The 21793-nt window shown below is 49.8% G+C and overlaps 1 protein-coding gene across 1 annotated transcript in view; it reads right to left on the bottom strand.

The window, feature by feature from the left end:
- The window catches only part of LOC148454344 (uncharacterized), a 64977-nt gene that overhangs the window by 17395 nt on the left and 25789 nt on the right, over nt 1-21793 (bottom strand). The window contains 1 exon segment of the mRNA XM_088461013.1: nt 9852-9894. Coding sequence (XP_088317139.1) covers nt 9852-9894 — 43 coding nt within the window.

Here is a 21793-nt window from a genome sequence, read left to right as displayed (position 1 = left end):
TTTAGTCAAAGGGATCTTCGGGCTGCAACAGAGTTAGCCGAGACCATAGAAGCCAGGATACCTGCGTCAATAACCGCTTCCCCCATATACACAGCTGCTTCTCACATCTGGCTGAGAAGAGACTGCTGTTCTCTGGATGCATCAGGAATAGTATCCTCCAGAGACTTTGTCCAATCCTCCATAGCTTTGGCTACCCAGGCTACAGCCATAACTGGTTTGGTGATAGCTCCAGATAATGAATGATTTCAAGTAATAACAGGAGATATGGTAAGAACTTACCTTTGTTATCTCCGTTTCTACGAAGTCCTTAGGGTCCACAGGGATACCTTGGGGTATAGGTCTTGGCTCCACAGCCATGGGCACCACAGAGTTAAAGATGTCCTCCCAGGATGCACTGGGCCCCCTCCTATACCCCGCCCCCAGGCCAAGGCACCTCTGTTTTAGTGTCAAGCCATAGGCCGGGAGAGAGGAAAAAGGAAGAAGAAAGTCTGGAACACACAAGATTCACATTCTCATAGAAAAGGGAGACAGAAACTGGTGACCAGAACAACCCCCTACGGAAGCACAGGGCGTCAGGGCGGGCGCCCTGTGGACCCTAAGGACTTCGTAGAAACGGACATAACAAAGGTAAGTTCTTACCATATCTCCTGTTTTCTACCTCAGGGTCCTTAGGGATCCACAGGGATACCTTGGGGATGTCCCAAAGCAGTATCCTTCAAGGGAGGGGACGCTCCTGTGCCGAGAGGAGAATCCGCCGCCCGAAGGAAGCATCCTGAGAAGCAAATGTGTCAAAGGCGTAATGCTTGACGAAAGTATGGACAGAGGACCACGTGGCCACCTTACAAAGCTGAAGAGCTGAGGCGCCACGTCGAGCTGCCCACGAAGGTCCCACAGATCTTGTAGAATGAGCTTTCACAGAGGGTGGCACTGGGAGTCCCTCGTGAGTGTATGCCTCAGAGATCGCCATGCAGATCCAGCGTGCCAAAGTCTGTTTATTGGCAGGCCAACCCCTCCTATGAAATCCATATAGGACGAACAAAGAGTCCGATTTTCTCAAAGAACTGGTATGGTCCACGTAAATCCGCAGAGCCCGTACCACATCCAAAGAAGCCTCACCAGCTGAGAGATCAGATGAATTAAAGGCTGGGACCACAATTTCCTCGTTAATGTGGAAACTAGACACTACTTTAGGAAGGAATTCGGGCGGGTACAAAGTACCGCCCTGTCCGAATGAAAAATTAGAAATGGGGGACGACACGAAAGAGCCCCCAAATCCGACACCCTTCAGGCTGAAGCAATAGCCAGAAGGAACACTGTTTTTGCCGTAAGCCATTTCAGATCCACAGAACCCAGAGGTTCAAATGGAGGATCCTGTAGCGCCTTCAGGACCACAGCCAGATCCCATGGAGCTACCGGATGGACATAGGGAGGCTGGATGCGAAGGACACCCTGCATAAAGGTACGGATATCAGGCTGCGTGGCAATCCTTTGTTGAAACAAAACCGACAGGGCAGAAACATGCACCTTCAGTGAAGCAAGGCGTAGACCTAAATCCAAGCCTGCCTGAAGGAAAGCCAACACTCTCGATATTCTAAACTCGCGAGGATCGTACGCTTTAGGGCGACACCACTCAAAATAGGTATGCCACACCCTGTGGTAAATTCTAGCTGGAGCCGGCTTACGAGCATGTAACATGGTATTGACCACCGCTCTATAAAAACCCTTGGACCTCAAGAGGGAAGCCTCAAGAGCCACGCCGTCAAAGATAGCCGACTCAGGTCCGGGTAGAGACAAGGACCCTGAGACAATAGGTCCGGCCTCTGAGGTAACAGCCAAGGAGTGTTGATGGATAGACACTGGAGATCCGAGTACCAACTCCTTCTGGGCCACGCAGGGGCTACCAGCAGGATCTTGCCTCCTTCCTGCCTGAACTTTCGAATTACTCGAGGCAGCAGGGAGAATGGAGGAAACAGGTACGCGAATTGGAAGTTCCACCGTGCCGACAGAGCGTCCACCAGGAGAGCTCCCGTGTCTCTTGTTCGGGATCCGTACGCCCACAGCTTGCGGTTGTGTCTGGAGGCCATGAGGTCTATTTCAGGAAGACCCCACTTGTCCACCAGGAGTTGGAACACCTCCTGGTGAAGAGATCATTCCCCCGGGTGTACATCGTGGCGGCTGAGGAAGTCCGCCTCCCAGTTCAGCACACCCGGAATGAAGACGGCCGAAATGGCCGGCAGATTGCCTTCTGCCCAAGTCAGAATGCGGGACACCTCCTTTAGAGCCGCTTGGCTTCGAGTTCCTCCCTGACGATTTGGGTAAGCCACCGTGGTGGCGTTGTCTGACTGAACCTGCGCGTCTTTATTCGACGGGGATTTCTGTCCCATCTGGACAGGATCAACATTTGTAGAGTCCTGGAGTGGAACTGGGCATACTCCACCATGTCGAACGTTGACACCATGGATCCCAGTAACTTCATCGCCGAGAGAAGAGACACTCGGCGACTGCTTAGAACATTGCGTATCTTGGACTGCAACAGGGCTATCTTTTCCTCCGTCAAAAAGATCCTCTGTTGCTGAGAGTCCAACAATGCCCCGAGATGGACCATTCTCTGAGAAGGAATTAGAGAGGACTTCTTCCAATTCACTATCCAGCCGTGAGCCTGCAATACCGATATTGTCAGTTGTAGATGGCTGCAAAGGACTTGTGGCGACCCTGCCAACAACAGAAGGTCGTCCAAGTAAGGTAACAGGCGAACTCCCTGCAACCGCAGGTGTGCCGCCATGGCCGCCATTACTTTTGTGAACACCCGAGGAGCCGTGGAAAGGCCAAACGGTAGGGCCTGAAACTGGTAATGGAGGTCCTATACTGTAAATCTGAGGTAACGCTGATGAACCCTGGCAATGGGGATATGCAGGTAAGCATCCTGAATATCCAGGGACACCATAAAATCCCCAGGCTGCATAGCTAAAACAATAGAACGCAGAGTCTCCATCCGGAATCGAGGGACCCTTGAAAACTTGTTCAGGGACTTGAGGTTGAGTATAGGTCGGTATGATCCATTTGGTTTTTGAACCAGAAAAAGGTTGGAGTAATATCCGGTCCCTCTCAGGGATAACGGAACAGGTTCTATTACCCCCATTTGAAGCATAGAACGCACCGACTCTTGGATCGCTAGAGCCTTCGTTGGATCTGAAGGACCTGCTGTTACAAAGAACTGATGAGGAGGCCTTCTGAGGAAGGAGAGGGCATATCCTTGAGATACCACCTCCCGTACCCAAGTGTCTGTGGTGGTTTTGAACCAACACTGGGCATATTGCAGAAGTCGGCCTCCCACCCTCGGATCCCCCAAGGGGAGGCCCAACCCGTCAGGCTGAGGGTTTGTCGTCCGGCTTGGCAGCTGGACATCTGGTACTCCAAGCTTGCTTCTTGGTCTTAGTGGTCTTTTTGGGACCTGAAGGTCTCGGAAAGGACTGAACCCTAGGTTTTCCCGGAGGGCGATAGGGCCGAAAGGATTTTTAGACCCAGACGGAGTCGGGGCTGAGGGTAGACACGCAGATTTGGCAGCCGCCAACGTGTCTACTATTTTGTCCAAGGCTGGTCCAAACAGGACCTGTCCATTGTAGGGTAAGCATTCCAAGCCTTTCTTGGATTCAGCGTCCGCCCTCCACGAACGTAACCACAAGGAGCGTCGAGCGGCCACAGCCGCCGCAGAAACCCTAGAAGTAAGCAGGCTCAAATCCAAAGCTGCTTCGTTAATGTACGTAGCGGAATCCCGAAGGTTACCCACTAACATAACCTGTTCGCTGGTAGCCTCAGAAGCGAATGATGTCTCCAAAGCGTCCGCCCACCTTTCCATAGCCTGGGCCGCCCAGCAGACAGCCATAGCTGGTCTAGATGCTCCTCCAGCAAGGGAATAGATGGACTTAAGACACACCTCCAGCTTACGGTCTGTAGTATCCGTCAGAGAAGACATAGACGGCATAGGCAAAGTTGCGCTCTTTACTAAGCGCGTAACGTGAGAATCCACCTGAGGAGGAGACTCCCATTTAGTGAAGTAGTCTTCCGCAAAGGGATAAGTACGTGCCAGACGCTTGTGCGGTTGAAATCTTTTTCCTGGAGATTTTCAGGCCTCCTCCATGTGATCAACTAGCTGACCAGATAGAGGGAAAACTGCTGCAGCTCCTTTAACCTCTTTAAAATAAGCATGAGTAGGCGCTGCAGGTAAGTTGTCGTCAGTAATTACCATGGCCGCACGGACTGCCCGTATGAGGCCTGGAATGTAAATACTAGACTTAGCCTCTGCTTGAGGAGTGTCAGTGTCCGAAAAATCTACAATTTCGCCCTCATCAGACGACCCGTCATCCTCATCATCCTGAGCGGATGGATATGACAATAACGGTCTTTTAGCAGGCCTGGATTGATCCTGCTGTGTGCTCCGCACCCCAGAATCAGACAAACCTGGGTCAGCCTGATTAAGGACCTGTTGCGGGGGGCACTGCATTACTATCGGTCCCGGAACTCCCAGAACAGGAGGCGGGACTACCGCCTGCTGTGCAAACCCCAATTGTGGAAACGTAGGAGGGGCTGCAAGCCTATTTACAAGAACAGTCAGGGCTTGTGCAAAACAAGCCCAAGGTGGTTCCTGAGAGGTGCTGGGTACAGCCAAACATGCAGCACATAACCCATCCTGGAGTACCGCCCCCTCCCCCACACCTGCTTTACATCTGGAGCAGGAAAATAGGAGAGGTGCTCCTTTAACAGAGTCCTCACTGGACATAGTGGTATGTGACACTCCTCTCACAGAAATAATCTAAAACTGTGAGGTAAATTCCTACCCTGACAGTACTGGCACTGAGAGGGCTGGTCAGGAGGAAGAAATAGGGATAGCTAAAATGGCTGACAGGAGAAAGATCAGGCACACAGCGCTAGCATAAAGTCACATACAGCCTGGCAGTGATAGCGCTACATACGCTGACCTTATACTGGGAGGAGAGGTATGTAAGGGGCACCCCAGGCTCCAAACCCTGTTACCACAGCGTCTGTCACATAAAATGGCCGCCGGAGGATGAAGGGAGGCTGGCCTGAGGAGGATCACTGCCTCAGCCCGCCAAAACCTCAGCGTTAGGCGGCAGAGAGCAGTGATGGGGAGGAGCCTCCTGTGCACTACAGGGAAGGCATCCTCCCCTGGCAGGCCATTAACCCCCCGGGATGCTGGAGCGTGTTCCGCAACACTCCAGCCCCGTATCCACTATACTGCCGTCCCCAGGGAGCCCCCAGCCCTGGAGACGCCGGACCGTGATTCAGCGGGCGCCTACCGCAGACGCCCGCTGCTTACCTGCTGCCCCCCGTAGGTCCGGTCACAGTCCCAGGCCCCCGGAGGTTCCGCTAGCAGGAACCCCCAAGAGCCCGCCGAGCTCCCCGGATCACTACCGGTGGTCGGCGCCGGCGGGGGTGTCGGAGCGGTAGCATGGACGTCCGCTGGACAGTCCTATGCTACCGCTCTTAGATGATCTTCAGGGGCTGTTATACACAGCCCCCCTCTACGATGACCGGCTCCCGGCCGGGCACCTACTGAAAACAGAGGTGCCTTGGCCTGGGGGCGGGGTATAGGAGGGGGCTCAGTGCATCCTGGGAGGACATCTTTAACTCTGTGGTGCCCATGGCTGTGGAGCCAAGACCTATACCCCAAGGTATCCCTGTGGATCCCTAAGGACCCTGAGGTAGAAAGTCAAGTTTTCTATCTGTAACCTCCTTTAAAGGAGGAAGCTGCAGGAATAGGTAACGTAGCGCTCCTGGTCAGTCTTGTCACATGAGCGTCTATCATTGGGGGAACCTCCCATTTGTCACACTCACCTGGTGCAAATGGGTATCGAGAGGCTATATTCCTTGTAGCATGGAAATGCTTACTAGGAGTATCCCATGCATCAAACATGAGTTTTCGTCAATTGCCCAGACAGAGGGAAATAATCCTTAGCCACCTTCTGACGTCTAAAGATCGGAGTCTTAGATGTCAGTGAAGCCTCCTCTTCCTTTATACTGAGGACAGATCTAACCGCTCTCACCAGAGAAGGGACATCCACAAAGGACTGATGGTCTTCTTCCATTGAGTAAGACCCAGAACTCTGAGTATCAGAGTCTGATGAGGAGGCCAAGTCAGACTCCTTAGGCAACGACTGCTGTGAACCTCTCTTAAGCCCCTGCTTTACCACCGCTGGTTTCTCTACCTGCTGAGAGGCTGTAGATGGCAGTATACTCTGACTAGAGTGAGTAGTAGAATTAACCCAACAAGAATTCATGGGGAGCATATACATAGAAGGATGCACATGCTATGAATATGGTCTCAGCTATGAATATAGCTCACTCTATATGAAGAATATAGAGTGAGCTATATACCAAAACCGAGGGAGAGGTATATAGAGAGACAGACCAAACCTCTGAGACCAACAACTTCAGCAGTACACACAGAAACGCTAACTGCGAGTGTCTCACCATGAAGTGATCAATTATAGCATGGCAGACGCCGGAATCCATACCCAGAAGTTTGTGATCGGTGGTGGGGGGGGCTAGGGAAGGGGGGAGGAGAGGCTGGGGGTGTGCCCATCTCCCCTAGGCTGCGATGTTGATGGCCGGGTTCGCTGTCCTCATGGTAGTAAGACGCTTACTAGTGCGTCTTTCCCCCCTGTCCCTGATGATAGACTATGTGCCCTGGCCGCCTTAGCGAGGAAATGCTACAGGAAACCTTCACCCGCAGCCGCCTCCGATGCGTCTCTACACCGGAGGCGCGGACTGCTTTATGCACGATTCCCGGAAAGAAATTGCTTATCTGACTTCTTCGTGACCCGACTGCAGTCCTGGACCTCAGCAAAAGTTGCTAGCTAAGCAGGCGGAGGCCGGACGAAAACCTCGGGGCATATAGCGGTGCTGGTGTTTTGGCGTCGGCGGTGGTAGGAGGAGTCGCAGTGCAAGCGTCATCCACAGCGCCTGGTACCGCTAAACTCTGAAGTTCAATACTAAGGTAAATCATAAAAGCCTGGGACTGCCTAGGCAGTCCCACTGTATAACAGGTGCGTCTTGCCGCGCATCAAACAAAAAAACTCAATGCCTGTGGCACGACGGGGTATATAGGGAGGAGGTCCAGTGCATGCTGGGAGCTCCAAAAATTTGCTGTTAGGTGCATTGGACGCTGTCCAACTATATATCCCAAGGTAATTTCTGTGGACCCTATGGAACCCATAGAAGTAATTACTATTAAGAGAGCACAGGTAGGACCATGGGTAAAGTCACATGTGATGAGGTCAAGAGGGTCTTGGGAAAAGAGACAAAGTCTCTTCCCATTGCTCATAATTATGTCTCTTGTACTGATGTATAACAAACACCAGATAGTGTGGGGGAGGAGGCCGGTCAGGGTGTAGGACAAGAGAATGCTGTAGTGACAGAGGAGGGTGTAGGATAAGAGAGTGCTGTAGTGACAGAGGAAGGTGTAGGACAAGAGAATGCTGTAGTGACAGAGGAGGGTGTAGGATAAGAGAGTGCTGTAGTGACAGAGGAGGGTGTAGGATAAGAGAGTGCTGTAGTGACAGAGGAGGGTGTAGGATAAGAGAGTGCTGTAGTGACAGAGGAGGGTGTAGGATAAGAGATGGCTGTAGTGACAGAGGAGGGTGTAGGATAAGAGAGTGCTGTAGTGACAGAGGAGGGTGTAGGATAAGAGAGTGCTGTAGTGACAGAGGAGGGTGTAGGATAAGAGAGTGCTGTAGTGACAGAGGAGGGTGTAGGACAAGAGACTGCTGTAGTGACAGAGGAGGGTGTAGGATAAGAGAGTGCTGTAGTGACAGAGGAGGGTGTAGGATAAGAGAGTGCTGTAGTAACAGAGGAGGGTGTAGGATAAGAGAGTGCTGTAGTAACAGAGGAGGGTGTAGGATAAGAGAGTGCTGTAGTGACAGAGGAGGGTGTAGGATAAGAGAGTGCTGTAGTGACAGAGGAGGGTGTAGGATAAGAGAGTGCTGTAGTGACAGAGGAGGGTGTAGGACAAGAGAGTGCTGTAGTGACAGAGGAGGGTGTAGGATAAGAGAGTGCTGTAGTGACAGAGGAGGGTGTAGGACAAGAGAATGCTGTAGTGACAGAGGAGGGTGTAGGATAAGAGAGTGCTGTAGTGACAGAGGAGGGTGTAGGATAAGAGAGTGCTGTAGTGACAGAGGAGGGTGTAGGATAAGAGAGTGCTGTAGTGACAGAGGAGGGTGTAGGATAAGAGAGTGCTGTAGTGACAGAGGAGGGTGTAGGATAAGAGAGTGCTGTAGTGACAGAGGAGAGTGTAGGACAAGAGATGGCTGTAGTGACAGAGGAGGGTGTAGGATAAGAGAGTGCTGTAGTGACAGAGGAGGGTGTAGGATAAGAGATGGCTGTAGTGACAGAGGAGGGTGTAGGATAAGAGAGGGCTGTAGTGACAGAGGAGGATGTAGGATAAGAGAGTGCTGTAGTGACAGAGGAGGGTGTAGGATAAGAGAGTGCTGTAGTGACAGATGAGGGTGTAGGATAAGAGAGTGCGGTAGTGACAGAGGAGGGTGTAGGATAAGAGAGAGCTGTAGTGACAGAGGAGGGTGTAGGATAAGAGATTGCTGTAGTGACAGAGGAGGGTGTAGGATAAGAGATGGCTGTAGTGACAGAGGAGGGTGTAGGATAAGAGATGGCTGTAGTGACAGAGGAGGGTGTAGGACAAGAGAGTGCTGTAGTGACAGAGGAGGGTGTAGGACAAGAGTGCTGTAGTGACAGAGGAGGGTGTAGGATAAGAGAGTGCTGTAGTGACAGAGGAGGGTGTAGGACAAGAGAATGCTGTAGTGACAGAGGAGGGTGTAGGATAAGAGAATGCTGTAGTGACAGAGGAGGGTGTAGGATAAGAGAGTGCTGTAGTGACAGAGGAGGGTGTAGGATAAGAGAGTGCTGTAGTGACAGAGGAGGGTGTAGGATAAGAGATGGCTGTAGTGACAGAGGAGGGTGTAGGATAAGAGATGACTGTAGTGACAGAGGAGGGTGTAGGATAAGAGAGGGCTGTAGTGACAGAGGAGGATGTAGGATAAGAGAGTGCCGTAGTGACAGAGGAGGGTGTAGGATAAGAGAGTGCTGTAGTGACAGAGGAAGATGTAGGATAAGAGATGGCTGTAGTGACAGAGGAGGGTGTAGGATAAGAGAGTGCTGTAGTGACAGAGGAGGGTGTAGTGACAGAGGAGGGTGTAGGATAAGAGAGTGCTGTAGTGACAGAGGAGGGTGTAGGACAAGAGATGGCTGTAGTGACAGAGGAGGGTGTAGGATAAGAGAGTGCTGTAGTGACAGAGGAGGGTGTAGGATAAGAGATTGCTGTAGTGACAGAGGAGGGTGTAGGATAAGAGAGTGCTGTAGTGACAGAGGAGGGTGTAGGATAAGAGATTGCTGTAGTGACAGAGGAGGGTGTAGGATAAGAGAGTGCTGTAGTGACAGAGGAGGGTGTAGGACAAGAGATGGCTGTAGTGACAGAGGAGGGTGTAGGATAAGAGATTGCTGTAGTGACAGAGGAGGGTGTAGGATAAGAGAGTGCTGTAGTGACAGAGGAGGGTGTAGGATAAGAGATTGCTGTAGTGACAGAGGAGGGTGTAGGATAAGAGATGGCTGTAGTGACAGAGGAGGGTGTAGGATAAGAGAGGGCTGTAGTGACAGAGGAAGATGTAGGATAAGAGATGGCTGTAGTGACAGAGGAGGGTGTAGGATAAGAGAGTGCTGTAGTGACAGAACAAGGAGAATATGTGACTGTTCTGTACTTAGTGATTATTACTCACCTGTGCTGATAGCTGTAGGGATTTCCTCCTCCTTACACTGCTGATCACCCATCACATACGTCTCCTCTTCTACTTTAATAAGTTCTTCAACCTGAATATCCCACAAGACAATATAAATAACACACATATAATAATGACTGATCTAATTCAGAGTAAACAGAAGACCTCCGCACAGCTGTCCTACACAGAGCCGTAACTAGACTTTTTGGTGCCCTGTGCCAGAGAGAACATTGGTGCCCCCTGCAGCCCCCCCCCCCCCCCATCATTTTTTAAATAGGGACATAAGATAGTGCACTCAAAAAAGGGGCATGGCCTCATGGGGAAGGGCCAGGGAATTGATAGGGGAGTCCCCCACAAAATAGCCTTCTTGGCTGCCTGTGCAGGAATTTTTTTATATAAGCGATAGAGGAGGCCAGGAGATGCTGGGGATAAAAGAAGAGGAAGCTACAAGTGAGAATGATAATAAACAGGAAAATTGACAGGCCCAAACAGAGCCCCCTTGCCCTGCGGTGCCCTGCCATGGCACTGGTCGTACTACCCTAGTTGCGGCCCTGTTCCTAAAGATCGTATACTGTAGCGTCACTTTGGTATTGGGCAACTCCCTGAATCCGACCTACCTGACCCTCCTGTGGGACACTGTGATTCTCCTCTGTATCATCCTGGGAATAAAGAGGACGGGGACATCTCTCTGGGGTATTCCTGTTACTGGCCCCATCTGTAGGAGACACACAGTGACTGATGACACTGTATATATATGATTATCAGATGATGTGTATATAGGTGGCCCCATAGCTGCTCTCCCCATTACAATACATGACAGTCTCCTCTTACCCAGTGATGTGAGGGGCCGGTGATTCTCCATCATCACATCCTTGTACAGACCCGTGTCCTTCTATATACTCCCACTCCTCCATGGAGAAATAGACAGTGACGTCCTCACACCTTATAGGAACCTGACACACACAATGATACAGTCATCACCCAGTCACATCCCCTGGTGTTACTGTATAACGTCCCATTCCCAGCAGTCACCTCTCCAGTCATCACCCAGACACATCCCCTGGTGTTACTGTATAATGTCCCATTCCCAGCAGTCACCTCTCCAGTCATCACCCAGACACATCCCCCGGTGTTACTGTATAATGTCCCATTCCCAGCAGTCACCTTTCCAGTCATCACCCAGACACATCCCCTGGTGTTACTGTATAATGTCCCATTCCCAGCAGTCACCTCTCCAGTCATCACCCAGACACATCCCCCGGTGTTACTGTATAATGTCCCATTCCCAGCAGTCACCTTTCCAGTCATCACCCAGACACGTCCCCTGGTGTTACTGTATAATGTCCCATTCCCAGCAGTCACCTCTCCAGTCATCACCCAGACACGTCCCCTGGTGTTACTGTATAATGTCCCATTCCCAGCAGTCACCTCTCCAGTCATCACCCAGACACGTCCCCCGGTGTTACTGTATAATGTCCCATTCCCAGCAGTCACCTCTCCAGTCATCACCCAGACACATCCCCTGGTGTTACTGTATAATGTCCCATTCCCAGCAGTCACCTCTCCAGTCATCACCCAGACACATCCCCTGGTGTTACCGTATAACGTCCCATTCCCAGCAGTCACCTCTCCAGTCATCACCCAGACACATCCCCTGGTGTTACTGTATAATGTCCCATTCCCAGCAGCCACCTCTCCAGTCATCACCCAGACACATCCCCTGGTGTTACCGTATAATGTCCCATTCCCAGCAGTCACCTCTCCAGTCAGCAGCTGAATGATCTTGTTGGTGAGTTCCAGAATCTTCTGGTCATTGTGTCTCTCATGTATCAGTGAGTGAGGTGGAGGCACCGGGATGGGGCTCTGGGTCCTGCTCTGTCCTCCTGACACAAGGTAACTGGTCTCAGGTGTCACAAGCTCAGCAGCTGTTCTCATTACAGTGCAATCCTGTGGGTTGAGAGACATTAATCTACAATTATGAATAGACTGTGACACTCCCAGACTCCCTCACCTCCCCAGTCAGGTCCCTGTGTTAGTAATAGAGATAATAGTGATGTCACTGTGACACTCCCAGACTCCCTCACCTCCCCAGTCAGGTCCCTGTGTTAGTAATAGATACCATTCCCACTAGGCTGTTTCAGCAGGGAGCCACGCCGTGCCCGGTTTCTAAAGGGCTGGATGCGCCCTGGCCGTCCTAGCGGTGCTCCACTAAAACAGCCTGCGGGAGTCGTTCCCACCCCGGGTCGCAGCGTCCAGTGGGTGGAGCAAACTACGGTGTAGCGGTCACAGTCGGTGAATGGATGCCAGTCGCATGCGCCCGGCATCTATTCACTATCACAGCAGCACTAGGGGGAGCCCGGCATGCCTGTAGGTGCCGGGCATGTCACCAAGAGTTAGGAAAAGGGGGCGATAGGCCCCCTTTTCTCTGGCCACACCCGCTCTTTGGGCGCACGCAGGAGTGCCCTTTCTTTAGATCCAGAGCCCTGCCCGGCACCGGACCTAGAGTGAACACTAATAGAAAGAAGAGTGATGTCACTGTGACACTCCCAGACTCCCTCACCTCCCCAGTCAGGTCCCTGTGTTAGTAATAGAGATAATAGTGATGTCACTGTGACGCTCCCAGACTCCCTCACCTCCCCAGTCAGGTCCCTGTGTTAGTAATAGAGATAATAGTGATGTCACTGTGACACTCCCAGACTCCCTCACCTCCCCAGTCAGGTCCCTGTGTTAGTAATAGATACCATTCCCACTAGGCTGTTTCAGCAGGGAGCCACGCCGTGCCCGGTTTCTAAAGGGCTGGATGCGCCCTGGCCGTCCTAGCGGTGCTCCACTAAAACAGCCTGCGGGAGTCGTTCCCACCCCGGGTCGCAGCGTCCAGTGGGTGGAGCAAACTACGGTGTAGCGGTCACAGTCGGTGAATGGATGCCAGTCGCATGCGCCCGGCATCTATTCACTATCACAGCAGCACTAGGGGGAGCCCGGCATGCCTGTAGGTGCCGGGCATGTCACCAAGAGTTAGGAAAAGGGGGCGATAGGCCCCCTTTTCTCTGGCCACACCCGCTCTTTGGGCGCACGCAGGAGTGCCCTTTCTTTAGATCCAGAGCCCTGCCCGGCACCGGACCTAGAGTGAACACTAATAGAAAGAAGAGTGATGTCACTGTGACACTCCCAGACTCCCTCACCTCCCCAGTCAGGTCCCTGTGTTAGTAATAGAGATAATAGTGATGTCACTGTGACGCTCCCAGACTCCCTCACCTCCCCAGTCAGGTCCCTGTGTTAGTAATAGAGATAATAGTGATATCACTGTGACACTCCCAGACTCCCTCACCTCCCCAGTCAGGTCCCTGTGTTAGTAATAGAGATAATAAAGATGTCACTGACACTCCCAGACTCCCTCACCTCCCCAGTCAGGTCCTTGTGTTAGTAATAGAGATAATAGTGATGTCACTGTGACACTCCCAGACTCACTCACCTCCCCAGTCAGGTCCCTGTGTTAGTAATAGAGATAATAGTGATGTCACTGTGACACTCCCAGACTCACTCACCTCCCCAGTCAGCAGGTAGATAATCTCCAGGGTGATATGTAATATCCTCTCAGTCATGTGACTCCTGTCCTTGTCCATCCTCTGTGAATCCATGACTCATACAGGACAGGTGTCACCATCACGTGGTTGTTAGTAAAGACTCTCCGGTTCCTCACAGCTCAGCTACCTAGGAATAAATATAAGAATTATTATAGACACCACAGAGTACACATGTAACAGACTATCTGGTATGGATGTACGTTTTGTGGACGGATCTTTTGATTTTTCGCAGTTCACAATTTCAAGCGGAGCTTTTATTCGGTTGAAGTATCTGTCATTTGTTGCTGTTTTTGGTTTATTTGTAGGTGATTTTCATTTGATTTTTTAATTCAGAGATCTACTGAAGTCAATATAAAACCAAATACCTGCCAAAATTGATACTTTCACATAGACCACTACAGTGTCCTCTCATTTACTATCAGTCAGAATGAAAATCAACTACAAAAACTAATAAAAAAATAACAGACCTGCCTGAGGGAGGGGATTTTGGGAGAAGCACTGCACAGGTCACTCTGATCTGTGCAGGCTACTTATGGTTAAAAGCTATGTAATGCCATGTATCCACTACACAACAAAAGAAAGACCGTACATCGACATCGTACGATGTCGTTATGACATCGTAATCGTACCGTCGTTCCACATCCCCTGCAGTGCCGACACTGAACGATCAGTCAGATTGGGATCAGTCAGATTGGGCATGTTCAGGGATCAATCATTGCTGCCGGAAACGACCAGCGGGAGCACGCAACGCTGGCCGTTTCCGACATTATGGTGTTAAAATTGTGTAATCGCTCATTAATATTGCGTAGTGGATACGCGGCTTAAGTGTAAAAGACGTGGGGTCCCTTCCTAAATCTGTAACAAGCCCTGAACCTTGCAGCCTGGCCTGGTCACGGAAAATAGGGGAAAACGGTCGTGGAACTCCTCCTAATTTCCACTACCATTGAACCATCCATGGTAGTAACACCAGAGCAGGAGGACAAACAGCAGGGCACGTCGGCCCGCTAAAACCGTCTACCAGGAACACTAATCACTATACACAGGCAGGGCTGTAACTAGGGTGGTGCGACTTGCGCCACGGCACAGGGCACCGCAGAACAGGGGGCGCTGTTTGGGCCTGTTAATTATATGTTTATAATCACTCTCACTTGTAGCTTTCTTTTATCCTCGGCATCTCTTGGCCACCACTCTCTTTTCCCTGGCCGATTTCCCCTCCATCTGGTCACTTCCCCGAGCACGTTCAGTCACATCCTCTTTTATTTATTAACAAACACATTTCAAAATACTGTCATACCCGGGACTTGAACCTATCACCTCTCACATGGCAGTCAGACACCTTACACATGGAGCTATCTGCCCCACAAAGTCTGATGGCAGCGCTGAACACAGTCACCTCTTCCCGACCCAGCTGTTATCAGCACACCTCCAGTACCCTGGTCACTGAGTTCAGGTGCCAGCGCAGGGTACATACACAGATCTCCCACCACTGATAGTTGCTGCATATACCCTACAAGCAGCGCTGTTTCTATACCGTCAGTCAGTGACCTACACTGCCGGCTCCAGGCTTGTGCACGGCTGGTCTGATGGACAAATCCAGCTGCAGCTTCACCAGCGCTCTCCTACATCTACAGCTGGTGCGTTATACTGTATAATTACTGTGTATCATCACTGCAGCCATTTCATTCACACTGTATTTAGCAGTGACACCTGGATAACAGTGATACAATGGGATCGGTTCCCCTTCATCATCGTACGGGATAAATCAGATTTGTCATGGCCTTTCTCCATGAGGCCACACCCTTTTTCAAGTGCGCGTCCTTTGTCCCAATTCGGAAAATGAGGAGGGACGCACCAATGCTAAAATTGGTATGTAATAGCGACAGAGGGGATCCAGGCAGTCAGAATCCCGACGCCTGGATCCCGACAGGGTTAACATACCGACACTAGGTGGTGAGTATGCTAACCCTCCCACTCTCCCTACCATAATCATAACCCTCCCTCCCTGGTGCCTGAACCTAACCCTCCCCCCTTAGTACCTAACAATAACCCTCCCCCTTGTGCCTAAGCCTAACCCCTAAAGCTAACCTTCCCTCCCACCCCGCTACATACCTTCGGCGCCCCGGCGGTCGGGATGATGGCGCCGGTATTCTGACGCCGATATTGTAAGCATCAGCATCCCCTCCGCCGGAATGACAAACGCATACCACCAATGATGCTGCTGTCCCAGGGCACCAAAAAGTCTAGTTATGGCTCTGTATACTGATCACTATACACAGGTCACACGTACCACACGCTGATCACTATACACAGGTCACATTGGTACTGCACCTGATAATACTAAATCCAGGTGCTGATGGTCTCTCTCAGGGTCGGAAGTAAAGACGTTTGTATAGTGTGTGTACATGTGACGCTGGGACACTGGCTGATGACGTCAGGGTCCTCTCCGTGAAGGGGATTTAGACATTACCCATGTGGTTTTTTTTTTGCTATCAGATATGGAGGACTTAAATCTAAACACTAGAGGTAGTGTAATAACATGAATAAATTTGCTCTTTTTACGGACATTTTCCTGAAGACCAACAGTCACTGTGAAACATGAGCGGTCTCACACATAATGGCGCCTGCACAGGAGACATCACGTGACCAGAAGTAACTCCTCTGCCGCATTCATTGTAATAGACGCTATGTGGCTGCTGATTGGCTGTTGTGAGATAACAGTATTACCCATGATCCTCTCCTGCTGGTGATGTGTGTGTAATGGATCTGTGTTGTGGTCAGTGTCTGTCTGATCTCTACACCATCTCCTGGGGGCGGCACCACAATACTACTGACAGTCAGTGCACCCAACTCCCGCCAGCGCAATTGTACGCACTAGATCCTCTTGCCCCTGAGAGCAGGCGCTGGCCGGGCATGGGGGCGGAGCTTCTGAGGGCAGGCGCTAGGCGGGGTCCCCCAGGCAGCAAGTGGGGGTGAGAGAGAAGAACCCAGGATGTATAGAATCTGATGCTCCCAGGGCAGATATATATATAATATATATATTCCAAAACTGCCGGTACTCTCAGTACATACAGCAGCTGTCCCAGGTGCCAGATGAGCAAACAAACAAATGTTTTGTCTATACCTATGTGTATGTGTAACACATACAGGCAGTGTGACAATGGGATAGATACAGGTTAGCTAGGTTTTATCACTATGTACACTTGCTATTTATATCAGTGAACTGTACATTCTATTTAATATCCTCCTTTTTTCCCAATGCAAATCGCTGAGAGATTTATGCTATCGGGGTCAGTGTGGGAACTATGGTATTCTAGCAAATCCCCAGGAAGAAGGATATAAAATTGCTGAAAACCATGGGCGTTGGGAAACTAGTAAATGTGTGATTTATCCCCAGAAACCCAACATTGATGTTGATGGTTTTTTATTGATTTTCATTGATGAAGATCGATTAAAATGAACCTTTAGTAAATATACCACTTAGTCTCTATGTAGGAGTGATGGTTGCCCAGGACCATAAGATAACTTTCCAGTATCCCACATGTTACAGTCTGTGAGACATTACGGCATTGGCGAGAATATATCTACCAGCCTGTGTAAGACACTACCCCATACTCCCCAGCCAATCCCGCCTCTGCTTTCTCTGCTGTTACTGTGCACTCTTAGGGCATGATTCAGAGATGTACTCTAACCCGATGGTTACTGCACATCTCCGATGTTCTGGGGTCAGCGCATGTGGGGGACACGGTCCTGTGATTTTGCTTGCAGACCCCCTCAAGCCGCTACATGATTGACATGCTGCGGCATTTGGGGAGAGAAGCGGGGGCGTGGCTGGCCACCGTTCCTGGAGATGGGGGCGTGTTGCCTCCATTTTCCGGGAGTGAGGAGGCCAGCATCTGTATCTGTGGAACCAGATTTCCTGGCCTCGCAGCTGACAGGACACAGCCAGGCTGCGGTAAGCTTCAGCTACTGCAGCCTAGCCAAAGAAGCAGCCATCACCACCATCGGCCACGATGTTAATCCCAGGCTGCAACCTCGGTAACAGTGCTGTGATGGCAGATGCAGCAAGTAGGTATCTGTTTCCTACAGACATCTCACCTCCTCCTGCATTTGCGATGGACAGTACTGCACAACCACTTGTGTGCGGCTCAGCTTCTAACAATAAATGTCTCCCCTGTTAGAAGTGGAGTGCGCTACTCTGCAGTCTCCAACAACATGGCTTCTTAAGGGACAAGACAGCCGCTGATAGCTGAGATGCGCTTTTACTGTAGCATCTTGCTGCACTGGGTATGATCCATACAGTTGAGGAAAGCTGTACTCCTCTTAGCTCCTGAGACCAGTAACCACTTATTACCGCAGTTCCGGAGCTGTTACCACTGTCCTATTGAGGGGTCTGTGATGTAGTGTGGGGAAGTAGTGCAGGGTATAGTGGGGTCAGTGATGTAGTGCAGGGTATAGTGGGGTCAGTGATGTAGTGCAGGGTATAGTGGGGTCATTGATGTAGTGTGGGGAAGCAGTACAGGGTATTAAAGGACTGATGGAGTGCAGGGTATAGTAAGGTTAGTGATGTAGTCTGAGGAAGTAGTGCAGGGTATGAAGGGGATGTAGTGTAGGAGGGATCAGTGATGTAGTGTGAGGAAGTAGTACAGGGTATGAAGGGTCAGTGATGGATGTAGTGGGGTCAGTGCTGTAGTGTAGGGGAGGGTGTAGGAGGGGTCAGTGATGTAGTGTGAGGCAGTAGTACAGGGTATGAAGGGTCAGTGATGGGTATAGTGGGGTCAGTGCTGTAGGGGAGGGTGTAGCAGGGGTCAGTGCTGTAGTGTGAGGCAGTAGTACAGGGTATGAAGGGTCAGTGATGTAGGGGAGGGTGTAGGAGGGGTCAATGATGTAGTGTGAGGCAGTAGTACAGGGTATGAAGGGTCAGTGATGGGTATAGTGGGGTCAGTGCTGTAGTGTAGGGGAGGGTGTAGGAGGGGTCAGTGATGTAGTGAGAGGCAGTAGTACAGGGTATGAAGGGTCAGTGATGGGTATAGTGGGGTCAGTGCTGTAGTGTAGGGGAGGGTGTAGGAGGGGTCAGTGATGTAGTGTAGTGCAGGGTATGAAGGATCAGTGGTGTAGGGGAGGGTGTAGGAGGGGTCAGTGATGTAGTGTGAGGCAGTAGTACAGGGTATGAAGGGTCAGTGATGGGTATAGTGGGGTCAGTGCTGTAGTGTAGGGGAGGGTGTAGGAGGGGTCAGTGATGTAGTGTGAGGAAGTAGTACAGGGTATAAAGGGTCAGTGATGGGTATAGTGGGGTCAGTGATGTAGGGGAGGGTGTAGCAGGGGTCAGTGATGTAGTGTGAGGAAGTAGTGCAGGGTATGAAGGGTCAGTGATGAGTATAGTGGAGTCAGTGATGAAGTCATACTTGCCAACAGCACAGGCTGGCATTGCAGAGTAGCGATGGGGCACAGCTTGGCATTGCAGGGGTATGAGAGAGCAGAATGGTATAAATGATAGCCTGACAAAGAGGGGTGGTACAGGTGTATGAACATTACACCACCACTCTGACAACCTAGCCAGCAGTGTAGAAGTACTATGACCACCTTACCCATCCATACCAAGTCCTGGACCTTCCAGCCTGGTCTGTTCATGAAGAATCGGAAGGAAACCTGCGTTTTCCATTAACCAGAACCAGACTGAACCAGTTAGGGTGGTAATGCCACAACAAGAAGACACAGCGTGGGGTCTTCCTGTCAAATCATTAAACCAGCCCCCAAACTGGTCAGCCTAGGGCTGACAATCCTCGGAAAGTGGGGATCCACCTACCCAAAAAACATGTGTTCCCCTCCCGAGCATTAACAAGTCCAGGGCTCTTCCCTGCATCCGTGGAGGCGGTGGGTGTTTTTCACAGTGGGACTACAGATACCAGCAATCCTGCCTTGCAGCACTTGTAGAATTGACACCGGTACGCCCACTGTGGAAAAAATATAAATAAAAAATTCCACAATAAACACAAATCAAATGTTTTATTACACAATCAAAGACCCGCACTCACTCTAGCAAGTGGTGATGACATCTTGAGAAGGTCTCCGGCATCCAGGAGACGAAACGCATTGAAATCACCACTTGCACACTACACTTACCTGCTCTACACACCTGCTTGACTCCTGACGCTATCAGCTCTACAACGTGTAGGTTCCGGAGACTACCTTTTGTGGTTACAGGCTGCTGCACTGTAACAGTTTGCCAGACCTCTGAGTCATCTGAGTACAAGAGCACAATAATTACCCTTTCATCTCTCCGTTCCTGCCGTCAACCAATTGCAGGACATTTGCTCACTGCCTCATTGCATAACTAGGGTCAGTATCATCATAGCTGGGATGGTAACTTCAGCCAGATCCCTCCTTCAGGAGACGTTGTAGTGCTCTAACCTGTCATCTACACATGAGTAACTGTTGGAGGCAAGTTAATTCTATAGATAAGAATTGGAAAGCTATCATTGGGACTTTATTCCCTAACTATACGGCTAAGGATATACACTTTTATAGACTTAGTTATGCAGTACTGCTATATTGTGCTTCATTGCATATTAAAGCAGGTATGTTTAGCTTGATAAGAAGTAAGATTGCATTTTTAAATAACATTGAGCCTTGGCAACGTGCATTGCAGAGCAGACTTGTTCATAGGAATCTCTAATACAGAATACTATGACACACACAGCGCAGTGGAAACTGTTCCTGGTTTATTTTTTATTTTCTCATAAGAGTTTCCAGCACAAACTCCTATCACTTGCTGCCATTTCAATGTTACTATATTATTATAGTGTCGGGAATCTCCTTGTGGTTTTTCCACTAATAGTTAGTCTGACATGCGGGTAAGACAGGAGCCAGCTTGTAGTGTAGGGCACCGGGTTCAGTAACAGTCAGCCAGGTAAGGTACAATAGTCAGGACACACTGAGGTGAAGGATTAGAACGGGATAAGTTAAAGGTCAGGTAAATAGGAAATCCACATAGTAAATGATCACAAGGACACTAGTAAAGGAGAACTAATGCTCTGGCACCGTACTGAAAGCTCGGTAGGATGGAATAGGTTAGGTATTTGGAATTGAGCAGAAAACATGAATTTAGCTGTCTCATGAGCTCAGTTTTAAAAAGACTGGAATTTCAAAGTGTTCTCACTAGGGGGCGCACATCCATATACAGCAGATGTTGCCCGTGTCATAGAGTCACACAGTGTCAGAGAAGTCACACAGTATACCCATGATCATGCTATGACTGTGAGGAGAGGACGTTATAGTAATCAGAACTTGCTGTATATAAGAGAAGTCACACAGTATACCCATGATCATGCTGTGACTGTGAGGAGAGGACGTTATAGTAATCAGAACTTGCTGTATATAAGAGAAGTCACATAGTATACCCATGATCATGCTGTGACTGTGAGGAGAGGACATTATAGTAATCAGAACTTGCTGTATATAAGAGAAGTCACACAGTATACCCATGATCATGCTGTGACTGTGAGGAGAGGACGTTATAGTAATCAGAACTTGCTGTATATAAGAGAAGTCACGCAGTATACCCATGATCATGCTGTGAGGAGAGGACGTTATAGTAATCAGAACTTGCTGTATATAAGAGAAGTCACACAGTATACCCATGATCATGCTGTGACTGTGAGGGGAGGACATTATAGTAATCAGAACTTGCTGTATATAAGAGAAGTCACACAGTATACCCATGATCATGCTGTCCACTGAGAATGCATCGGGAATAGGACTCAGCAAGTAAGATCCAAGACCCGGTGCAGCTTGCGGCATTATTCTCTGTCCTATGGGTAGACCCCAAACACCCCAATAGGAGATAAAGGCATTTTTATGGAAGAGTTTGAGAACTGAACAGACATGAATGTTGGTGGTTTTCACCCATGAACATCTCCTGGCCATACGCTTTGCAGTCTACAAGCAATTGTTCTCCTCTCCTGTATAAGCGGAAATGCAAAATCTGATTAGACTTTAATTTCCTATTGGTGTTGAGTAATAGCGGGAGGAGGAGGAGGACTGGAAGACAACCGATTAACAAGAGGTTGTAGAAGGGGAACCCCACAAACACAGGGAACCTATAAAGCTGGTACCATAACGCGAGGTTCTAGTTTTATGCTGTGAGTCTAAGGCGTAAACTTCAAGTAAGAGAACCACACTCCAGGTTTGGTGCAGTTTATTATCAGTTATTATTATTATACACATATTCCACAGCACAGAACATAAACATCTACATTTCCCACACAGAGAATGAATATGGGTATGTTTCCATGTCATTTCTCTGATGTGTAACATGTTTTTGAATTTTGTTTTTAAACATTTCCTGCGTGACTTCTCTTATATACAGCAAGTTCTGATTACTATAATGTCCTCTCCTCACAGTCACAG

Source organism: Taudactylus pleione, unplaced genomic scaffold (genome assembly GCF_031769625.1).
Source record: "Taudactylus pleione unplaced genomic scaffold, aTauple2 ptg001003l, whole genome shotgun sequence".
In the NCBI taxonomy this organism is placed as follows: domain Eukaryota; kingdom Metazoa; phylum Chordata; class Amphibia; order Anura; family Myobatrachidae; genus Taudactylus; species Taudactylus pleione.
The sequence above is the reverse complement of the archived record's forward strand: the minus strand, read 5'-3'. Positions and strand labels throughout refer to the sequence as shown.